General features: G+C 40.5%; 1 protein-coding gene across 1 annotated transcript in view; it reads left to right on the forward strand.

Moving 5' to 3' along the window:
* The window catches only part of FAM149A (family with sequence similarity 149 member A), a 55,493-nt gene that overhangs the window by 11,264 nt on the left and 25,991 nt on the right, over window positions 1–18,238 (forward strand). The window contains exons 2-4 of the mRNA XM_044681653.1: window positions 7,662–7,924; window positions 8,176–8,377; window positions 10,860–10,968. Of these exons, the coding sequence (XP_044537588.1) occupies window positions 7,662–7,924; window positions 8,176–8,377; window positions 10,860–10,968 (574 nt within the window). The remainder of the gene's footprint in view (window positions 1–7,661; window positions 7,925–8,175; window positions 8,378–10,859; window positions 10,969–18,238) is intronic.

Raw genomic sequence — 18,238 nt, forward strand, 5'->3', positions numbered from 1 at the left:
TCTTTCTTTCTTTCTTTCTTTCTTTCTTTCTTTCTTCCTTTCTTCCTTTCTTCCTTTCTTCCTTTCTTCCTTTCCTCCCTTATCTTCTGTATTATGAGGCTTCAGGTTCGAATTCTACTTGTGAGGCTTATTATCTGTTACCTTGGACTAGTCACTTAATGGCCCATATCTCAGTTTCCTAAACTGTAAAATGACAGGTTTGGAGTTAAATTCTGGAATACCTGCCAGCCCTAATTATAACACTCTATAACAAAACAAAATAGGTAGTTTTTATTTGTTTGTTTATTAAAGTTGCCAAAAAATGGCCAGAATTGCTGGTATAATGCTTTGGCTTTTCATTCTTTAATCCTTCCCATTATCAGTACGTTTTAAAAGTGACATAAATAAATTTGGAAAGAATAGTTGAAAATTACATAGTTTCCAAAGGAAAAAATGAGATGTGATCTACCTGTCAATTAAAGAATCTGTCTGTTCCTTGTTATGAACCCTATAAATAATGTCAAATGGGTGAGTCATTCTCACTAATCCTTTTGCATAGCTGAGCTTGAGGTTGTAGATATAATTTAGAATCAGCTACAAGCTTATAAAAGAATTCTTTCCACCTTCTAGGTTTAGCACTCTGTCACCGCCTGGATTTATTGGGCCAGAGTTAGCTAGAATTATTTAAATTTTTTCTTAGCAAGATCTATTAATACATACTGTGGAATTTTCTTGATTTTGAAATTCCTGGAGTCCTGGATTAAGAACAATGTACATTTTGTCAGGGACTAGAGAATTATAGTGCAAGAAAGACAATTTTGCTTGTCAATCAAGTAGGGGCAGCTAGTTGGCTCAGTGGATAGAATGTAAGGCTTGGAGTTGGGACAAATGGGGTTCAAATCTGATGTCAGATATTTTCTAGCTATATATCTCTGGGGAAATCACTGTCCCCTGTTTGCCTAGCTCTCACCCTTCTGTCTCAGAGAATGACAAAAAGTAAGTTTTAAAGAAAAAAAAAAGAATCAACTATCTGTTAAGTGTCTATCCTAGGCACTGAGGGATACAAAAATAATGAATCAAACAATCAATATTCTCGAGAGCCTTACATTATAACAGCAGAGACAAGTACATATATAAAAAATATATGACATACACAAAAAAATATAAAGACAATAAATATTTAACACTTGCTTTGGGCTTACATCTCCCCCAAGCTGTACTAAAACTGAACACTGAGTCCCTAGAAGATTTACTGCTACAGCTCCCAGGGTTCTGGGGGCAGTTGATTTATAAGCTTGTAATTCATTCTAAGTGGGTTATCCTTTTAACTTTAAAGCTCAGGAGCCCCCATCAGTGGGCTCCTTGTTAACAAGTGTGCTAGGTCAAGCAGGTCTCTCAGCTGCTAAGTTCTCTCCTCTCCACATTCAGCTGTTTCTGGGCTGGACCAAGTAGGTTTCTGACCACTGGAAATCTGCCAGACCAGGCTGGGAAGGATGTTCTCCTGCAGAGCTATGGTTTCTCAGGTTGAACTGGCCAGAGTGCTGACCTGCTAAACTCTTCTGATAAACCAGCTGATATGGATTCCCTGGACTTATTCTTTGAAGAGCATTTGCAGTTTTTTACTTCCTTTGACCATTAGTTTGTTTGAGTGATACTGTGCTTTCTTTAGGTAGAATGTTGCCCAGAATGCTTCTTCAGCCTGGACTGACTTTTTTTTTTTTTAAATCATGGATTAAAACAAATCTATCTGCTTTGACTTTTCTCAGAACCAGGGTCTGGAATGGTGACTTCAGACCAGCATGAAAAAGAGAAAGAGAAATAGCTCCTCCTGTCAGCAGTCCTTCCTAGTTAAAAGCAAATTCCTTCAGCCAGAGCCTGTACTAGGGCTCCTGGTGATCAGTCTGGGATTAGGCAGTTATACTTCCCAGATTCTTATTCAGGTCAAACTTACCAATATAGTCTGTTCCCTAGTGGCAAGTTCATGGTCTGGTCAGCTCCTACATAGGTAGTCGAGCTATTCATGTCCCAGACCTTTTCTCAGTCTGGATTGTTTCTTCTATGCTCCAAAGGGCTTCCTTCTTACATTTCAACATCTGCTTTTCCCTCTTTTTGATCTTCAGCTTTGCAAAATCTCCAAGAGGCAGACTCTTATACAAGGTAGTAAAGTAGAAGCTAGTTAGGGAGGGAGGGCATTAGTATTTGAAAGAGGGATGGAAGCAGGGAAAGGCCTTTTGTGGAAAGTGGGATCTGAACTACATCTTAAAGGAAAAAAGAAATTCTGTGATGAGGAGAGAATGCATACTGGGTAAGGGGATGCCAGTGCAACATCACAGAGACTGGAAATGTAGTGTACTGTGTGGAGAACAGAGAGAAGGACACTTTTGCTGGATTACAGAGTGTAGAAAAGAATGATATATAATAAGCCTGGAAAGATAGGTCTGTGCCAGGTTGTGAAGGACATTAAAAGATAAACAGAAGAGTATATATTTGATCCTAGAGGTAATAAGAAGGTTCTGGAGTTTATTAAGTAGGGGGCTGACATGATCAGATCTGCTTTGAGGGAAATTACTTGGTACCCTACTTTTTGTCAAGAATGGAATGGAGGGGAGAAAGAGTAGAAGCAGGACTTGAGAAGGATGCAGAGGTGGCCTGGGAGAGAGGTGAAAAGTATGGAAGGATAAAGAGACAAATTAAAGGAAAGAATAAGAAAAGGTAAGTTTGTATTCTTACACTATAATAATTAACACTTATAAAGTACTTACTTTGTGCCAGGCAGGCACTGTGCTAAGGGCTTTATGAATATTATCTCTCTTGAGTCTCAAAACAATTCTGGGAGGTAGGTGCCATTTTATAGAGAAGGAAAATGAGGCAAGCAGAGGTTAAGTGACTTGCCTAGGGTCACACAACTAATAAGTGTCTGAGGCTGGATCTGAACTCAGATCATCCTGACTACAGGTTCTGCTCTACCTATTGTGGCACCTAGATGCCCAAATAGACTAGGAGTATTATCCCAAAACTTCACACTCTAGTTACTATTACATATACATGAATAAATGTGTGTGTGCATGTATGTATGTATGTATATATGTGTGTATATAATGATAATATATGGTATATAAATGCATATGTTTATGTGTATATCTATCTGTCTATGCCTGGCTAAATATCTTATCTGTCTGTCTGCTTTTCTATCTATCTATCCATCTGCCTATCTGTCTGTCTATCTATCTATCTATCTATCTATCTATCTATCTATCTATCTATCTATCTATCTATGAAGCTAAGTGGCATAATGGATAGAGCACTGGGCCAAGAATCAGAAATTATTTTCCTACGTTTAAATCTGACCTCAGACGTTTACTAGCTGTGTGACTTAAGTCACTTAACCCTGTTTGCCTCAGTTTTCCCATCTGTAAAATAAGCTGGAGAAGGAAATGATAAATATCTTCACCAAGAAAACTCTAAATAGGGTCATGAAGAGTCAGACATGACTGAAATGATTGAATAACAATAACACCAACAAATTTATATATATGCTACTTAGTGTGGTTACAAATTGAGACTTAGACATAGTAGACAGCAGGATGGTGGATTGAGTTTTGAAGAAAAAGATTTGGCTTCTTGTCCCATTGTCAAGATTTGCTATCTCTGTGGCCATAAACAAGCCATTTAACCTCACTGGCTTTTACTTAACCATTTAACTAACTAGCCTTAGTTTCTTCATCTATAAAATGGAGGTAATAACATCTGTAATACAGGATTTAAACTTCCTAAATTTGTTGAAAGGTTTAAATGAAATAATTTGCATAAGTGTTTTGTAAACCTTAAATTTTTATGCAAATATTAATTTATTATTATTAAGGGTAGCTGTGACCAAACAAATTTTCAGGTCTAGAAAGAAAACTATGTGGTTCATCTAATATTTTCTGAGTTGAGAGGGTCTTTAAGGGTCAGGTAATCTAGCATCCTTTATTTATGGATCAGAAAACTGCAGCCCCAAAAGTTAAATGAATTACCTAGGATCCCAGAGGTTACAAGTTAAATAGCCAAGATTCAAACCCAGGTCCTTTGGCTGACTCCAGCATTCCTTCCATTGTTTCCTACTCTGGGAAGGGAGAAAGAGTCTGTTTGTAAGAATTTAAAATATGATTAGAGACAATAGCATCTCTATTTAAATCCTTTTAATAAACATCCTCCTTAGTAATCTCTTGACTACAAGTCTTGTTTCAAATTATCTCTGTTTTTCTTAGCAACAGTAGTTAAGTCCTTCATTCAGTTAACTTTGCCAATGGTCAGTTGAATGACTGTCTTAGGCTGCAGGGGGGACACAGTAATTTACAATGAAAAAATAAACTTGGGCAACTAATGAGGATAATGATATCAACTATCTTAAAAGGTAGATTTGAGAATCATCAGAACATAAATGGTAATTAAATCCATGGGAGCTGATGAGTTCCCTAAGTGAAGTAGAATAGAGGGAGAAGAGGAGAGAACCCCAGAACAGAACCTAAGGGACTCCACCTCTATAGTTAGAGGGCATGTTCAGGAGGAGAATACAGCAAAGGAGATGGAGAAGGAATGGTTAGATAGGTAGGAGGAAAACCAGGGGAGATTAGAGAGTGTCAAAAAACTAGAGAGATGAGAGTATCAAGGACGAAAGAGTATCAAGGAGAGTCAAAATTCTGCAGAGAGATTGGGGAGAAAGAGGATTGGTACTCTGACATTTTGAAAGTCTTGATGCTGAGATAAGTGCAAGGAATTCAAATACAAATAGAAAGGAAGAACACCTTGCCCTCAAGGAGCTCACAATCAAATATAATTTCTATGATTTCTTAAGTGTCCTCCCTCCACCAATACAGATTCTAATAACATATACCTTCCCTAGTAACTAAGAGAAATATAAAACATTCAAAATCCATCTTTACAACAGTGGAATTCAAGTAACAGAAAAAGGGGCTAGGCTCGAGGGTGGAGATTAACACTTGTTTGTTTAGATAATTAGTTGGTCCCACAGCTTGGTGATTCCAAATGTTTTTAGCTCCAAAAAAAACCTTGCTACAACCACCAAATGTGTTCTGAATCCACAGGGCCATTTAAAATACTACTCATCATATTCTTTACAAATGCTACTGCTTAAGATACCATTAAAGAATTTTATTTTGCACTCCTTGGACCATCATCACAAACCCCAAAGGAGTTCATGAATCACTAAATTTCAACTGTTAACAGAAATAGCTAACAGAAAACATTGCACCTGAAGACAGATGATCCAGGTTCGAATTCCAGCTTTGCTATTTCTTACCTTTGTGAGCTTGGCAAATTGCTTGCCCTCTCTTGGCCTCAGTTTCCCCATTTGAAAAATGTTCACTTTATACTAGATGACCAATAAGGTGCTCTTTAATTTATGGTGCTGTGATCCTTCTAAAAATAAAGATAAAATTCCACTGAGGTGTTTTCTGTAGTGTTAATAGAATTTACATGCTACAGAGAAATGTGATTTTGTTATCTATTCTCTTTTTCATAATTTTCAGCACCTTAGAGCTCTAAAGGTGAGGTGGTTTGATTTGGAAGGAGAGCGAGAATATACTGAACATATAGTCAGTGTAAACTGAAAAGTGAGCCTAGCATTATACTAAGATAGCTGCAAATTCATGGACTAAAATCCAAGGGCTAATAATATAGGCAAGAATAGATACTGGGAAGATATTCAGTGTCAGGAAAGTCTATATTTGAATTAGAAATCAAAATCAATGGAGCACTAGGAACTTAGCTACCTGAAAATCAAATTCTCCAAAACTTTAACCTTTTATTAGGGTAGTTGTGTTCTTATGAACTTACCTGGCACCAATATGTTGACATTGTTATGGGTAGAGTCTGCCGAGCCTGCTGCATTCTCTCTCCCTATAAAATAATACCTTAGACATAGTAGCCATGACTTAGTAGACTGGTATTAGAGTAAAGCTGCTACCAGTGCTGGGGCATGTGCATTAATGTTGGTTCCCATGCCCTCTCATCTCATCCTCATACTCTTGGGTTTGGCCTCATCACATATGGGAATCAGGAATGTTTTTTGTTTTGTTTTGTTTTGTTTTTGCTTTTGCTTTTCTTTGTATTTTCAGGGCTTCATACATTGCCTGGTACTTAATAAATGCAGAATAAATTGTTTACTGAACAAGAAATATAGAGCAAGAAATTCATAGAAGATAACAATGGGGAAAATCATGTTTAAAAATTTTAAACACAATGAATGAATGAATGTCAAGGAAAAAGTTCATAAGTGTAATAAATATTCAAATACCCTCTGTCCTCATATATATGCAAAAGTAGGAAAAGCATCAAGGTAGGAACTAATAGACCCACTACCATTTGTTTTTTCCTAAACCCAAGATCCACAAAACAAATATGCTCCCTCCAGAAAGCAAAGGTGGACACCTAGGGGTGGTCCTGCAGTACTGCATATACATACAGGCAATGGTGGTGCTAGTTGGGGGAAAGGGGGAGGATGGTGCCACACTGTTAAGGGTCCTGAATGCCAAATTAAGGAATATGATTGTAGTTAGGGAACTATCAAAAACTTTAGGATTATGAGCAGGAGAAGGCTACTTAGACATATATTTTGTAGGTAGCTAGGTTGTGCAGAGGATGGAGGTCTTGATTTGGTATCAGGAAAACTAGAGTTCCAATTCCACCTAGAGTAATTAACTGTGATCCTGGAAAAATTGAGAAGAATGGCAAATCTCCAAAATATTTGGCATAATAGGAGATGCCACTATAGCTTCTCCTGTTTTTGCATTCGGTGGGTTGTGATGACTTGGGCTGAAATATATGAAAACAACCTAATCTCACCCAGATAGGTAGTTGGAAAAAGGGAGGAGTATTAGTTTGAAAATAGTTTTAAACGTGGGGATCCCTTGAAAGAGTTTTAGGGACACCCAGGGATCTAACTACCACATTTTGAGCACCTCTGGATCTCCAGGTGCCTTCCAGTTTTCTCTGAAACTCCGCTCCAGAGCGCCCCCACCACTGCTTCTCCGTTCCGCTTCCCCCCTGCCCCCAACACAAAATACAAAACAAAACCTTCCAGTTGGAAATAATGTGTGACTCGGGTATGTATATGCTTTCTTTCCTTTAGGGTGCAAGCTTCTCCAGAAAAAGGACTATCTCCTCTGGGCTTCTCTTTGCTCAGCACAGTGCTTGGCACATCACAGGTGCCTAATAAAACCTTAGTTTAAACACTTTCGGATAGAGTTAATCTGCTTTCTTCTTTCTGGGTGGGAGGCAGAAGCCAGTAGGATCTCCCTTCTGAGTCAGAGAAGGAAAATCCAGGCGAGGGAGGGGGGGGAGGGAGGGGTCCTCCTTAATTAACATCCTCCTGGGGAGCCTGAAGAGTGGGGATGCAGACTTTTGGGATGCTGGAGACTGCAGTACTGAGTCTACTTCATTGTTCTTTCCATTTTCCTTCCCTGTACTGAATGGTTTATCAGCACCCCAGGGCAGTGGGCTGGAACCATTGAAGCCTAGGTCCTCTGAGATAAAGGAGTTCCGGAGTGCCGTCCGCTGGGAAAAGACAAAGCCCTAGCGGGAGGGCAAGGATGGGCCAGGCAGTCTGCCTCAGTGCCTCCTGGGGCTGGAGGCCGGAGCGCCTGCCTGTCACTTGACAATGAAATCTGGCATCTGCTTAGGCGAGGCTCCTTGCTTTTGCCCCAGAGGGAAAGTCGGGCGGATGTTTTCATCAGCTCGAACGTCCCTGGAAGGCGGCTGCCGCTAGCTTTGGGAGCTCTGGGGGGAGTGTGGAAGCCAGTGGCCGGGCGAGGGAGAGGTCAGCCCTCCCCAGCCCAGCTGGGATTGGGGGCAGAGGAGTCTGGGGAATGTGGCGAGGCTGCTCAGGGAAAATCCAGGAAGAGCATTCGGGTCACTAGCTGGCGGCGAGCAGACTGCAGACTGGGTGCGGGCCCCTACCCACGCCCACCTGGCTAAGAGAGGAGAGCGGGCTCTCCTGGGTAAAGGGCAGCAGCTGTGAAGGACGAAGGGTCAGTCCTCAGGGGAGCCCCTGAGGAGCCCATGGCTGGAGCTGACCAGCCGCAAGACTCCGGGACAGTGGGCTCTTGGAGCGGGTGGTGGAGGTCCATGCCCGGGGTTAGCCCAGCCTGGCTGACTAAGGGGCGGTAACACGTCCCAAGGGGGCGTAGGCCCTAGAAAAAGGGGCGGGGGGCGAGGAGCCCGGAAGCCCTCTACTCCAGGGGGCTCGGGGCCCCGCTGCCTGCTTCATGCATGGGGGCCGTGGGGGCTGGCATTGCTCCCGGACCCTGCAACCCCTCAGTGGGCGGCAGGTTCGGGACCCCAAGGGCGGCGGCAGCAGCAACTGGAGCAGGAGCAAACAGGGGCTGATTGTCATTGGGTAAGTAAGTCTAAAGGGCAAGCATTAGCTGTTTATCTTGGATCTGGGGCGGAGCTGGAGATTAGAGGCCTCCCGGGATTTTCTGCTGCTGCAGATATAATGGGGGGGGGGGGTTCTGGGGGGCTAGGAAAGACTTGCATGCGTTTCTGATGTTTCCAAAACCCACACTTATCAGGTATGTGTTAATCGAGGAAATCTTGCATCCTGGCATCTCTGGGTCATCCCTGCGATTGTTCCTCCGGAGAAAAATTCCTCTTATCTGATAATAGTTCCACATCTGCCCTGAGCAAATCGTTGCGTCCTTAAAGTACTTCTGTATGGTGGAGGGGACTGGACTTGGAATTTCCTTGGTTTAGAGAACTATTCATTGGAAAAAATCTTGGTGCCAATGCATATCTGGACCTTCCCACCGATTTTGTAGGCCCCTATGGAAGAGTTGCCTGGGGGAAATGAAAAGATTTAGTGACTTTCTCAAGAGCTGGAGCCAGGATGAATCTAGGGTAGTACTTGAACTTAGATCTTCCTGTCTCTGAGGCCAACTATGCCCACTGAACTGTTGCTTCTTATTTGTATTATTTCAGTTAAATTGAAAATGCTATGGATTTAGAGAGTATCTTCCCCCCCCCCACCACCACCCCTTTTTGGTGTCAGCCTTTTGCTCTCCCTTGTTCATAGATTGTTGGATCAGAGATGGATCAGGATCACAGAGTTAGAATCCTAGGGGACTTTCCAGATTATCTAATCTCTTCATTTTACAAATGAGTAAGTCAAACTCCCAAGACTTGAAGGAAATGGTTTTCTCTTTGTAAGAAGGAAGTAGTAAAGACTGAATTTGAATTCAGGTCCCCTGACTTCACATCTAGCATTTTTTCTTTCCTTTAGAACTTGCCTGCTTCTCTCCCCCCTACCCTCTTCCCCCCCCCCCATTTTATAGAGGAGAAAACTGAGGAAACAAACTCTTCATTTCACAAAGAAGGAAATTGAAATCCAAGGATACACAACAGAACAGCACTAGAATCCAACTCTCAGTAGTCAACTACTGGTGCAGTATGTACTGAAGTAGAGTAGATCTGAGTTGAAATCTAACCTCAGGCACTGAGACCACTTATGTGCTATGTGACCTTGGACAAGTCACTTAACCCCTATCAACCCTAGTTTCCTCATCTGTAAAATGGAAATAATAATAATAATAATAATAATAACAACACCTGCCTACCAGGATTTTTGGAGGGTAATGTGAAATACTCAGCACAGTACCTGGCACGGAGTTGATATTATAGAAATGCTAGCTCTCATTACTATTACTAGTCCCATGCTTCTTCCACAGTGTAATATGTGTAGTAGCCCTGGGAAAGGAGTAATAACCAAAACATTTGATCTTAGAGTTTGTGGGATCATTGGATCATAGATTTAGAACAGGACCTTAGAAGTCATGTATTTCAAACCCCAGTGTACAGATGAGGAAAACTGAGGTCAAGATGGAACAGCTCCTAAGGGGCAGAAGCAGGTTTCAAACCCAGATCCTCTACTACAAATTTATCGTTGTAATATCCTGCTGCCTCACTTGTCACAGTGATCGTATTTTCCACATGATGAAGCAGTGAAGTTTCAGGCAGATGCCTCAACCAATAAACATTTATTAAACTCTAGGCACATAATCCCTACCCTCAGTCTACACTCATCACCAATATAGATCCTGGCTATGTCAGCAAAGAGTAAATTTAAAGGGAATTAGGTGGTTAGAGTCAGGAGGACCTGAGTTCAGATCTTGACTCAAAATGCTGTGCTTACTAGCTATGTGACTCTAACAAGTAACTTAACCTCAAAACCTCCCCATTTTACAAATGGGAATGATAATAGCATCTACCATTCAGGGTCATGGGGAGGATAAAAGAATATTTGTAAAGCATTTTGTTCTAGTAAATGCTTCTGTGTTCTGGTTGGTCCAATCAAGTGTGATCCTAGCTCAATTTGTAGTAGTTTATCACAAGATTGGCCATGAAGACACATTAAAAAAAAAAAAAAAAAAACCTCAAACCTACTCTTACCTTCTGTCTTAATCTCAATTCTAAAAGAGAAGAGCAACAAAGACTAGGACCACTCGAGGTCATACAGCTAGGAAGTTTCTAAGACTAGATTTGAACCCAGGACCTCCCAGTTCCAACCCCAATGCCACCTAGCTGTGCCAGTAACACTTTAAAGACTCAACTAAGATATGTTGGGGCCATGATCTGTGTTGATTGAAATCACAGCTTTGTTGAAGAACTGAAGTGAACCATAAATATTTTCCAACCTAAACCCTACAATGTGAGACCTTGGGTAGGTCACTTAAGTGATTAACTGATAGCTAGTCTGGTGAGGAGCCTGCCCAAACGAGGTGGACTGGTCCTTTGAGGTGAGAGATATGGTGTATCATTTGTCCCATGGCAGAAGCCTTTCCAATTTGCTTAGACTTACCAGCCCTCACTTTTTGCTGGCATAGCCTTCAAAAGCTTCGTAGCCTTCTCTGCTTCTGGATGAAGCAGGATGAGATAGCTTTAGAAGAATTTACATTTATCATGGCTAATAGTGCCTTTATAGAGCACTTACAGGTTTGCAAATATTATATTTTGAAGGGTCTCTCTGATTCTTGTGAAGGCATGAATAATGATAACAGGCAACAGGGTATACAATGGATAGGAAGCCAGATTTGGACTCGGGGAGACTTAGGTTCAAGTCCTGCCTGCAAACATAGAATTCACTTTGTGATGAGGAATGAGCCACTTAAACTCCAAATGTCCTCAGTCAACTCTCTGAGATCAAGCAGAAGAGATGCTGATTCACTCTCAAGAAAGGGAGGTTTTTGTACTTGGAGGTCCCCCTAGGACATGTTGAAATTCCAGGACCAGATTATTAGTTTTTATTTATTTTTTATTTTTTAGAAAATTTTCCATGGTTCCATGATTCATGCTCTTACTTTCCCCTTCACACTCCCAACCTCCCCCCCACCATAGCTGACACACATCTCCATTGGTTTTAACATGTGTCATTGATCAAGACCTATTTCCAAATTGTTGATAGTTGCATTGGTGTGGTAGCTTTGAGTCTACATGCCCAATTATGTCCACCTCATCCCATGCGTTCAAGCAATTGTTTTTCTTCTGTTTCCACTCCTGCAGTTCTTCCTCTGAACGTGGGTAGCATTCTTTTCCATACCAGATTATTATTAATAATATTAAAATCAACAATAATATATTATCACTCATTTTAATGATGATGGCAGCCATTGGCACAGTAGAGTGCCAGGCCTGGGGACAGGAAGACTCATCTTCATGAGTTCAAGTCTAGCCTCAGCTAAATCATAAACTACTCCAGTATCTGCCAAGAAAACCTGAAAAATGGGGTTGCAGAGAGTTAGAACATGACTGAAAATGACTGAACAGCTTGAAATTAAGAGCAAGCTGCCTGATTAGAGAATAAGAGCCTGAGTGGTCTATACTATCACTTAGAGTGCTAGCCTAATAGTAAGGGAGTCATTGAACTCCTTACTGGTGTTTCCTAGAAAGGTTAATTAGAACTCCTGCAAACTGTGATTGAAATGTTTTAAAACTTAACAATAGCTAGTATTTTATATAGCACTCAAGGTCTGCCAAACACCCTACAAACATGATCTCATGTGATCCTTAGAACAAGCCAAGGAGGTAGGTTCTGCAATTATATCCCCATTTTATAGATGAGGAAACTGAAATAAGAATAAGTATTTGAGTCTAAATGTGTCCAGAGCTCTAGGCATTGCACCACTTAGCTGCCTAGAAATTTGTGTTTCTACTAATCAATTAGTCAATGAGCACTCATTGAAAACCTACTGCTGAGGGGCAGATCTAGAGTCAGGAAAACCTGGGTTCAAATCTAGCCTCAGACAAGTCCTAGCTATGTGACCCTGGGCAAGTCACTTAACCCCAATTGCCTAGCCTTTACCGCTCATGTCTTAGAATTGATACTTATACAGAAGGTAAGAGTTTAAAAATGTCTACTGTATCTACACTGTTTTAGGCACTAATGATATACACACATGCAGTTTTAAGTCATAAAGCTTTAGTTGCTTAAATTGCAGCTTTTATAGCTTAAAATCAAACTAGGATTTTTAAGACACCCTATATGAGAGAATATATATAAATAAATACCAGGTAGTTTGGGGAGGGAGACACTAATGTTTAGGGGACCAGGAAGGCCTTTATCTTTACCACATAGTACTTAAGTACTTATTTCAGTGTCCCACATATGCTGTCTAAAACCAAGGTTCAAGTTACTGCAGTATGAATTTATAATCTCCAGTGAATAAAACAATCCTCTTTAATAAGTCCAAACTATTAGAACCAGGAGGACAAGAAATGTCAATTAAAGAAGGTGGCCAGTCTCCGGTGATTCTGTAAGATTTCATATTTAATTCAAACTTTTCTCATTGTGTAATGGAAAGAACCCTAGTCTGAGAGTCAGGAGACTTGGCCAGCTTCCAGCCCTGAAGGAGCCTTGTATGGCCTCAGGCCCCTCACTTTCTCTTCTGAGTTGGCACAATATAAACTGAAGAGGTTGGGCAAGAAGATTTCTAAAGGTCCCCTCCACCAGCTCTAAATTGCACAACACAGGAAGATGGCTTTACATTAAACCTTGATGAATGTGTCAGGTAAATGTATTTTTGGTGGATTCTGGGGGACAGGAACAAGGTCAGGAGAAATAGTTGGGAGAATATTTATGGCAATTGACATCAACTTCCATTTCCAAGATTAAGGTTGCTTCATAGTAATTTTTGAGATGTCTCGAAGTGTCCTCCTCCTTCATTCACTTATGAAATACTAATGATATTAGATGGAGTTGGGCTGGGAGTTGGGAGAGAAATAAGAGAGTTTCCTGTTCCCAAGGAGTTAATAATCTACTTCCTCAAATCCTTCAGTTTTCCTGTGCACAAGTATCTATTTTAGATCTAAGTAGAAATGCTTCTCTTTGAAGAGATGTCATATGAGGAAAGGAACGAGTCCATCTCTTTTGTAAATAATTGTATTTTTTTTTTTTAAGAGTGAAAGTTCCTTGAAAAGAGGTTTCCTTCTCATGTATTTAAGGGGGAAGGAGGAAGCCCTCGGTGTTAATGGATAGATGCCCGATTAACTACTCCTTTTGTGGAGATGAGCTGATACGAATTAAAGAAAGCTAGGGTTGTGTAAAGCATGTTCTATTTCGGAGATGCCATTGTCCAATAAAGTTCATCTTTAAGAGGGAAGTACTTGTTCCCTAGTACAAGATAGTGGAGTACACTGGACTTTTTAGTGTCTTATCCCTTCCTATCAGTGTTTCTAGTCTTTTCTCCCTCTCTCCCCCCTGGAGATGAGTTGGGGCACAAGCAGTTTGGACAGTCGGTTCAAATTCTAAATTCTGTTTGCAATAAATATCTCACTTAGAGTCTGGTTAACCAAATTCATTTTAACACTATATCCCCATTGTTCCAATCCTGTATTTCTTTCTTGGTAATCTGAGGTTTTTGTAAATCTTATAGAAAAGGGCAAGTCAACTAATTTGGGTATCACTTATGGGTGAATGTGAAGCCATAGTCACAGATTTAGAATTGGAGAAGACTTTAGGAGTCATCCAGTCCAGCCCCCTCATTTTATAAATGAGAAATCCAAGGCAGAGGATTTGAACTCAGATCTTCAAGCAGTGCTCCATTTACTATATCACGGAGCAGATCCATTTGAGGAAACATTTCATTTGTGGTGCCTAAATAAGGTCATAAAGACTTTTGGTGTTACACACACACACACACACACACACACACACACACACACACACACACACCCATGGTTTCTCAAAGCTTGAAGACAACTAGAGTTAAGTGTTAAAGGTGAGGAAGGATGTTTATTTATCAGGTAAGCAGGTATTCTTATCTCAGCAGTGTAGCCTCTTTATCTTGAACTCTGTGGTGAAGTACTAAATAAAGAAGAGAAAAAATGATAATTATAAAACCTTTGTACCTCGTAGATATGACCTTAGGTGGCAGTGAACTCCATCAAGGAGGCAATAAGAAGGAAGCCTGGGTGTGCAATGACTATTCTTGGCCCCATTTGAGGTGTTCTTGGTAGATTTTGGTAGAGTGGTTGGCCATATCCTTCTCCAGCTTATTTTACAGATAAGGAACCTGAGGCAAACAGGGTTAAGTGAGTTGCCCAAGGTCACATAGCTAATAAGTGTCTGAGGCCATATTTGAACTCCTGATTCTACCATGCCACCTTGTTGCCCTGGAAAAGGCAAAGGTGGTGTTTTTGCTTTTTCTTTGTATCCCCAGGGCTTAGCACACATAGAGATAGCATGCTATTAGTATAGGAATTCTGATTTTGTTCACATAGGAAACTTCCAGGTAAGGAAACAAACTTGCCCAGTTAATGAAAGCTGGCATATTCTCAGCAATTTACAATCTTGGAGAGTTGCCTCATGCACCAAGAGATTTGTTCTGGATTAGTAAGCAACCAGAATGTGAGAGATGCATGTAGGTGATGCAGTGGATAAAGCACTGGGCTTAGAATCCAGAAGAGTCAGCTTTCATGATTCAAAATCAATCTCGGACACTTTCTAGCAGTGTGACCTTGGGCAAATCACTTAATCCTATTTGACTCAGTTTCCTTCTCTGTAAAATGAGCTGAAAAAGGAAATGGCAAACCACTCCACTGACTCTGCCAAGAAAGCCCAATTAGGGTCACAAGGACTCAGACATGACTGAATAGCAATGAGATGGAAATACCCAGCAGGCAGCTGGAGATGTAAGACTGGAACTTGGAGGAAAGGCAAGGGCTGAGTGAGTACCAAGTAAATACACTTGGTAGTCATCTATACAATGATTGCATTTTATTTCTGTGGAAAATAAAATCATAGATCTCCCCTAGCATTGGGAACTACCAAGTATTTAACCAGATGGGAATGAAGTTTTCAGAAGGTTCTTGAAAAGGACATTTAATGATTAACAGTGAATGCATTCCACTGTACAAGCATTTTTATTACTATTTTTTTAATTTCTGAGTTACCATTTTCTCTTAAATGTGTTTTTGTGTTAAAAAAAAAAAAAGAAGCAGCCTGATGTAGTGCAAAAAGAATTGTCCTCAGTCAGAAAGACATGGCTTCTAGCCCTGCCTCTAATGCCAACTAGTTGTATGACCCCAGAAAAGTTATTCTCCAGTGCCCAAGTCAACATTAAGAGAAGATGATGACTCACTGGGAAAGGGACTTTCTTCAAAAGACTTTCTTTCAGGGTGCCAATCTGGACCTGCAAGGGACCCACATCCAAAGTCCTGTCCTAAATTCCAATCTAATGACCCAGCACCAGGCAGAAAGGGATCCTGGACTATTAAAAAATATTTGGATCTATTTCTTTCATTTGGAATGACCTAAATAGTCTTTTAGCTTTTTAACAACAAACATATTCTCAGCATGCATACCCATCTTTTTAGAACCAAAGAATTTTAGATTTAGAGGTCTAATATAATCTTTTAATTTTATAAATAATGTGAGATAAATCCAGATAGGTTGAGTAACTTTTTCAGTGTCCCACATTAAACTAGCTCCTAACTCTAAATCTAAACTCTTTTCCAGCTTCCAACTTCAACTTAGAACTGACCATATTACCTCCATTCCTACCTTGTAGCAAGTTTCAGTGGCTCCTTGTTAGTTTTAAAATCTAACGGGGTCAGCTGGGTGGCTCAGTGGATTGAGAGCCAGGCCTAGAGACAGGAGGTCCTGGGTTCAAATGTGACCTCAGACACTTCCTAGCTGTGTGACCCTGGGCAAGTCACTTGACCCCCATTGCCTAGTACTAGTACACAGTATTGATTCTAAGACAGAAGGTAAGGGTTTAAAAAAAAAAAAATCCTAGTTGGCATTTAATGCCCTTCACAATCTAGCCCCATCCTCTCTTTCAGGTTTCCTTACATTTTATTCCCTGACATATGCTATGTGATTTATCTACACTAGTCTAGTTACTGTTCCTTTATCCTCAGTTCCCTGGCATATTCCTCATGGCTAGAATATCCTCTCTCATCTCCTCTACCTCCTAAGTACCCTGACCTCCTTCAAGACTTACTTTGAAATCAGCCTTCTACAGGAAGGCCTTCATGGCTTCCCCCAGCTGCTAGTACCTTCTTCCATAGGTTCTATGTATATGTCATACGTATCTAATAATTACATTTTGTCTGCCTCATTTTTTGTCTGCCTCATTAGAGAGCGAATGACTTGAGGGCAGGAACAATGGGTTATCACTTATCTCTGATGCTTAACTCAATGCTGGGTGTATACTCAAGAAATGAATACTTGTCAATGGATTAATTAACAGATAGATTGATTTCTAGGACATGATGCTATGGGTCTTGAAATTGAAGAGGTGAACATCTGTAGTCAGCAAATCAGCTTCATATCATTCCTAATGAAGGACATGTCAAGTGTTTGTCACTAACAATGAGAAGGGGGAGTACCATGGATCAGGGCCATCTTATGAATCTGTATCTTTTTATATCCCTTCTACTATAATGCCTAGAGAGACTCACATGTCTGATAAAAAGGGCACTCTATTGGGTCTCCAGGCTTTACCCTGCTCTTGCCAAATATAGACCTTGCTACTATTACCTAGAGGACCATAAGGCAAATGATTCTACTGGCACTTTTTCTGGTCCATACTTAGAATAATACTCTTGCAAATCACGGCCAGTTTCATTCCATAGCTCTAAATTTATGGTTCCCTCTTCTGGAAACCAGGGACTGCAAATTTTTATGAAAGTAAGAAACTTTGTAATCTCTTGCCTAGTTATTTTCACTCCTCTCTTTTGGAGGGTATATTTGATAGTGTCAATGAAAAGCCTTTTCTCTTTAGATTCACTGTGCCCCATGATGGTATTTTAAAAGAACAAAGTATAAAGATAAAAGATCAAAGTAATCCTTCACGTTCTCTTCTCCATGAGCTGCTGCTAAACGGATAGGTGAGAGTCCTAGCCACCTGAAATTGGGAAGTACTCTGGCTGGGGGAAAAAGGATTTGCTCTGCTCAAAAAGTCTGTTCTAGGCGCCATTTATAGAGATCCTGCTCTATAACCAGAGACTAATCTCAGTGGCCTGGGTGGTCATTGGATGCAAAGAATGAAACAGATTGGAAGCACGGCTTGTTAGGTCATAGTACTTCAAGAAATACTGAAGTAGCCACTTTATTATAAAGGAAATTAAAGATCCCTTTCCCCCAAAAGCCCAAGAAAGTTTCCCACAGTTACAGAGAGCAAGATTTTTATTATAGTCAAAACAAAAGCCTTAGAAGCCTCCAGGCGTAGACAAAAAACTTATGCTAAACTATCAACTACATGTGTTATCTTTAAGTGAAGCCTGGGACATCTCTGTTAGGTCGGAAAGCCCCATCAGTTTCTCGGCCTTGATGGTATTAAACAATTTTTTGAGCTTTGTTATTTTACTTTAATTCTGGGCAAAATACCCTGACAAGGGTTCAACCTTGGCCGTACCAGCCATCTGTGTTCTCGGGCAAAGGGGAACAGAGTTAGCTCCCCTCCTGCTGGAGTGCTGAGAGCCCAAAGCTTTTTCAATAAGACTATAATGCATTTTAAAGGAAGGTGAGAATTATGAAAGGAATCAAAAGAGGAATCTCAGATTTTTATCTTAGATATCCCACACCTGTCTCGTCCCGTATTTAGATAGGGAGGAAAGATCGATACACGGCTCTGCCAGTATGTAGTGATCTTTTGAGGGGGTCCAGATAAAAATATCTACTTGAGATTCTAATTTCTCTTAATAGTTCTTCTTCTTCTTCTTCTTCTTCTTCTTCTTCTTCTTCTTCTTCTTCTTCTTCTTC

The sequence above is a fragment of the Gracilinanus agilis genome, chromosome 6, assembly GCF_016433145.1.
Source record: "Gracilinanus agilis isolate LMUSP501 chromosome 6, AgileGrace, whole genome shotgun sequence".
Classification (NCBI taxonomy): Eukaryota; Metazoa; Chordata; class Mammalia; order Didelphimorphia; family Didelphidae; genus Gracilinanus; species Gracilinanus agilis.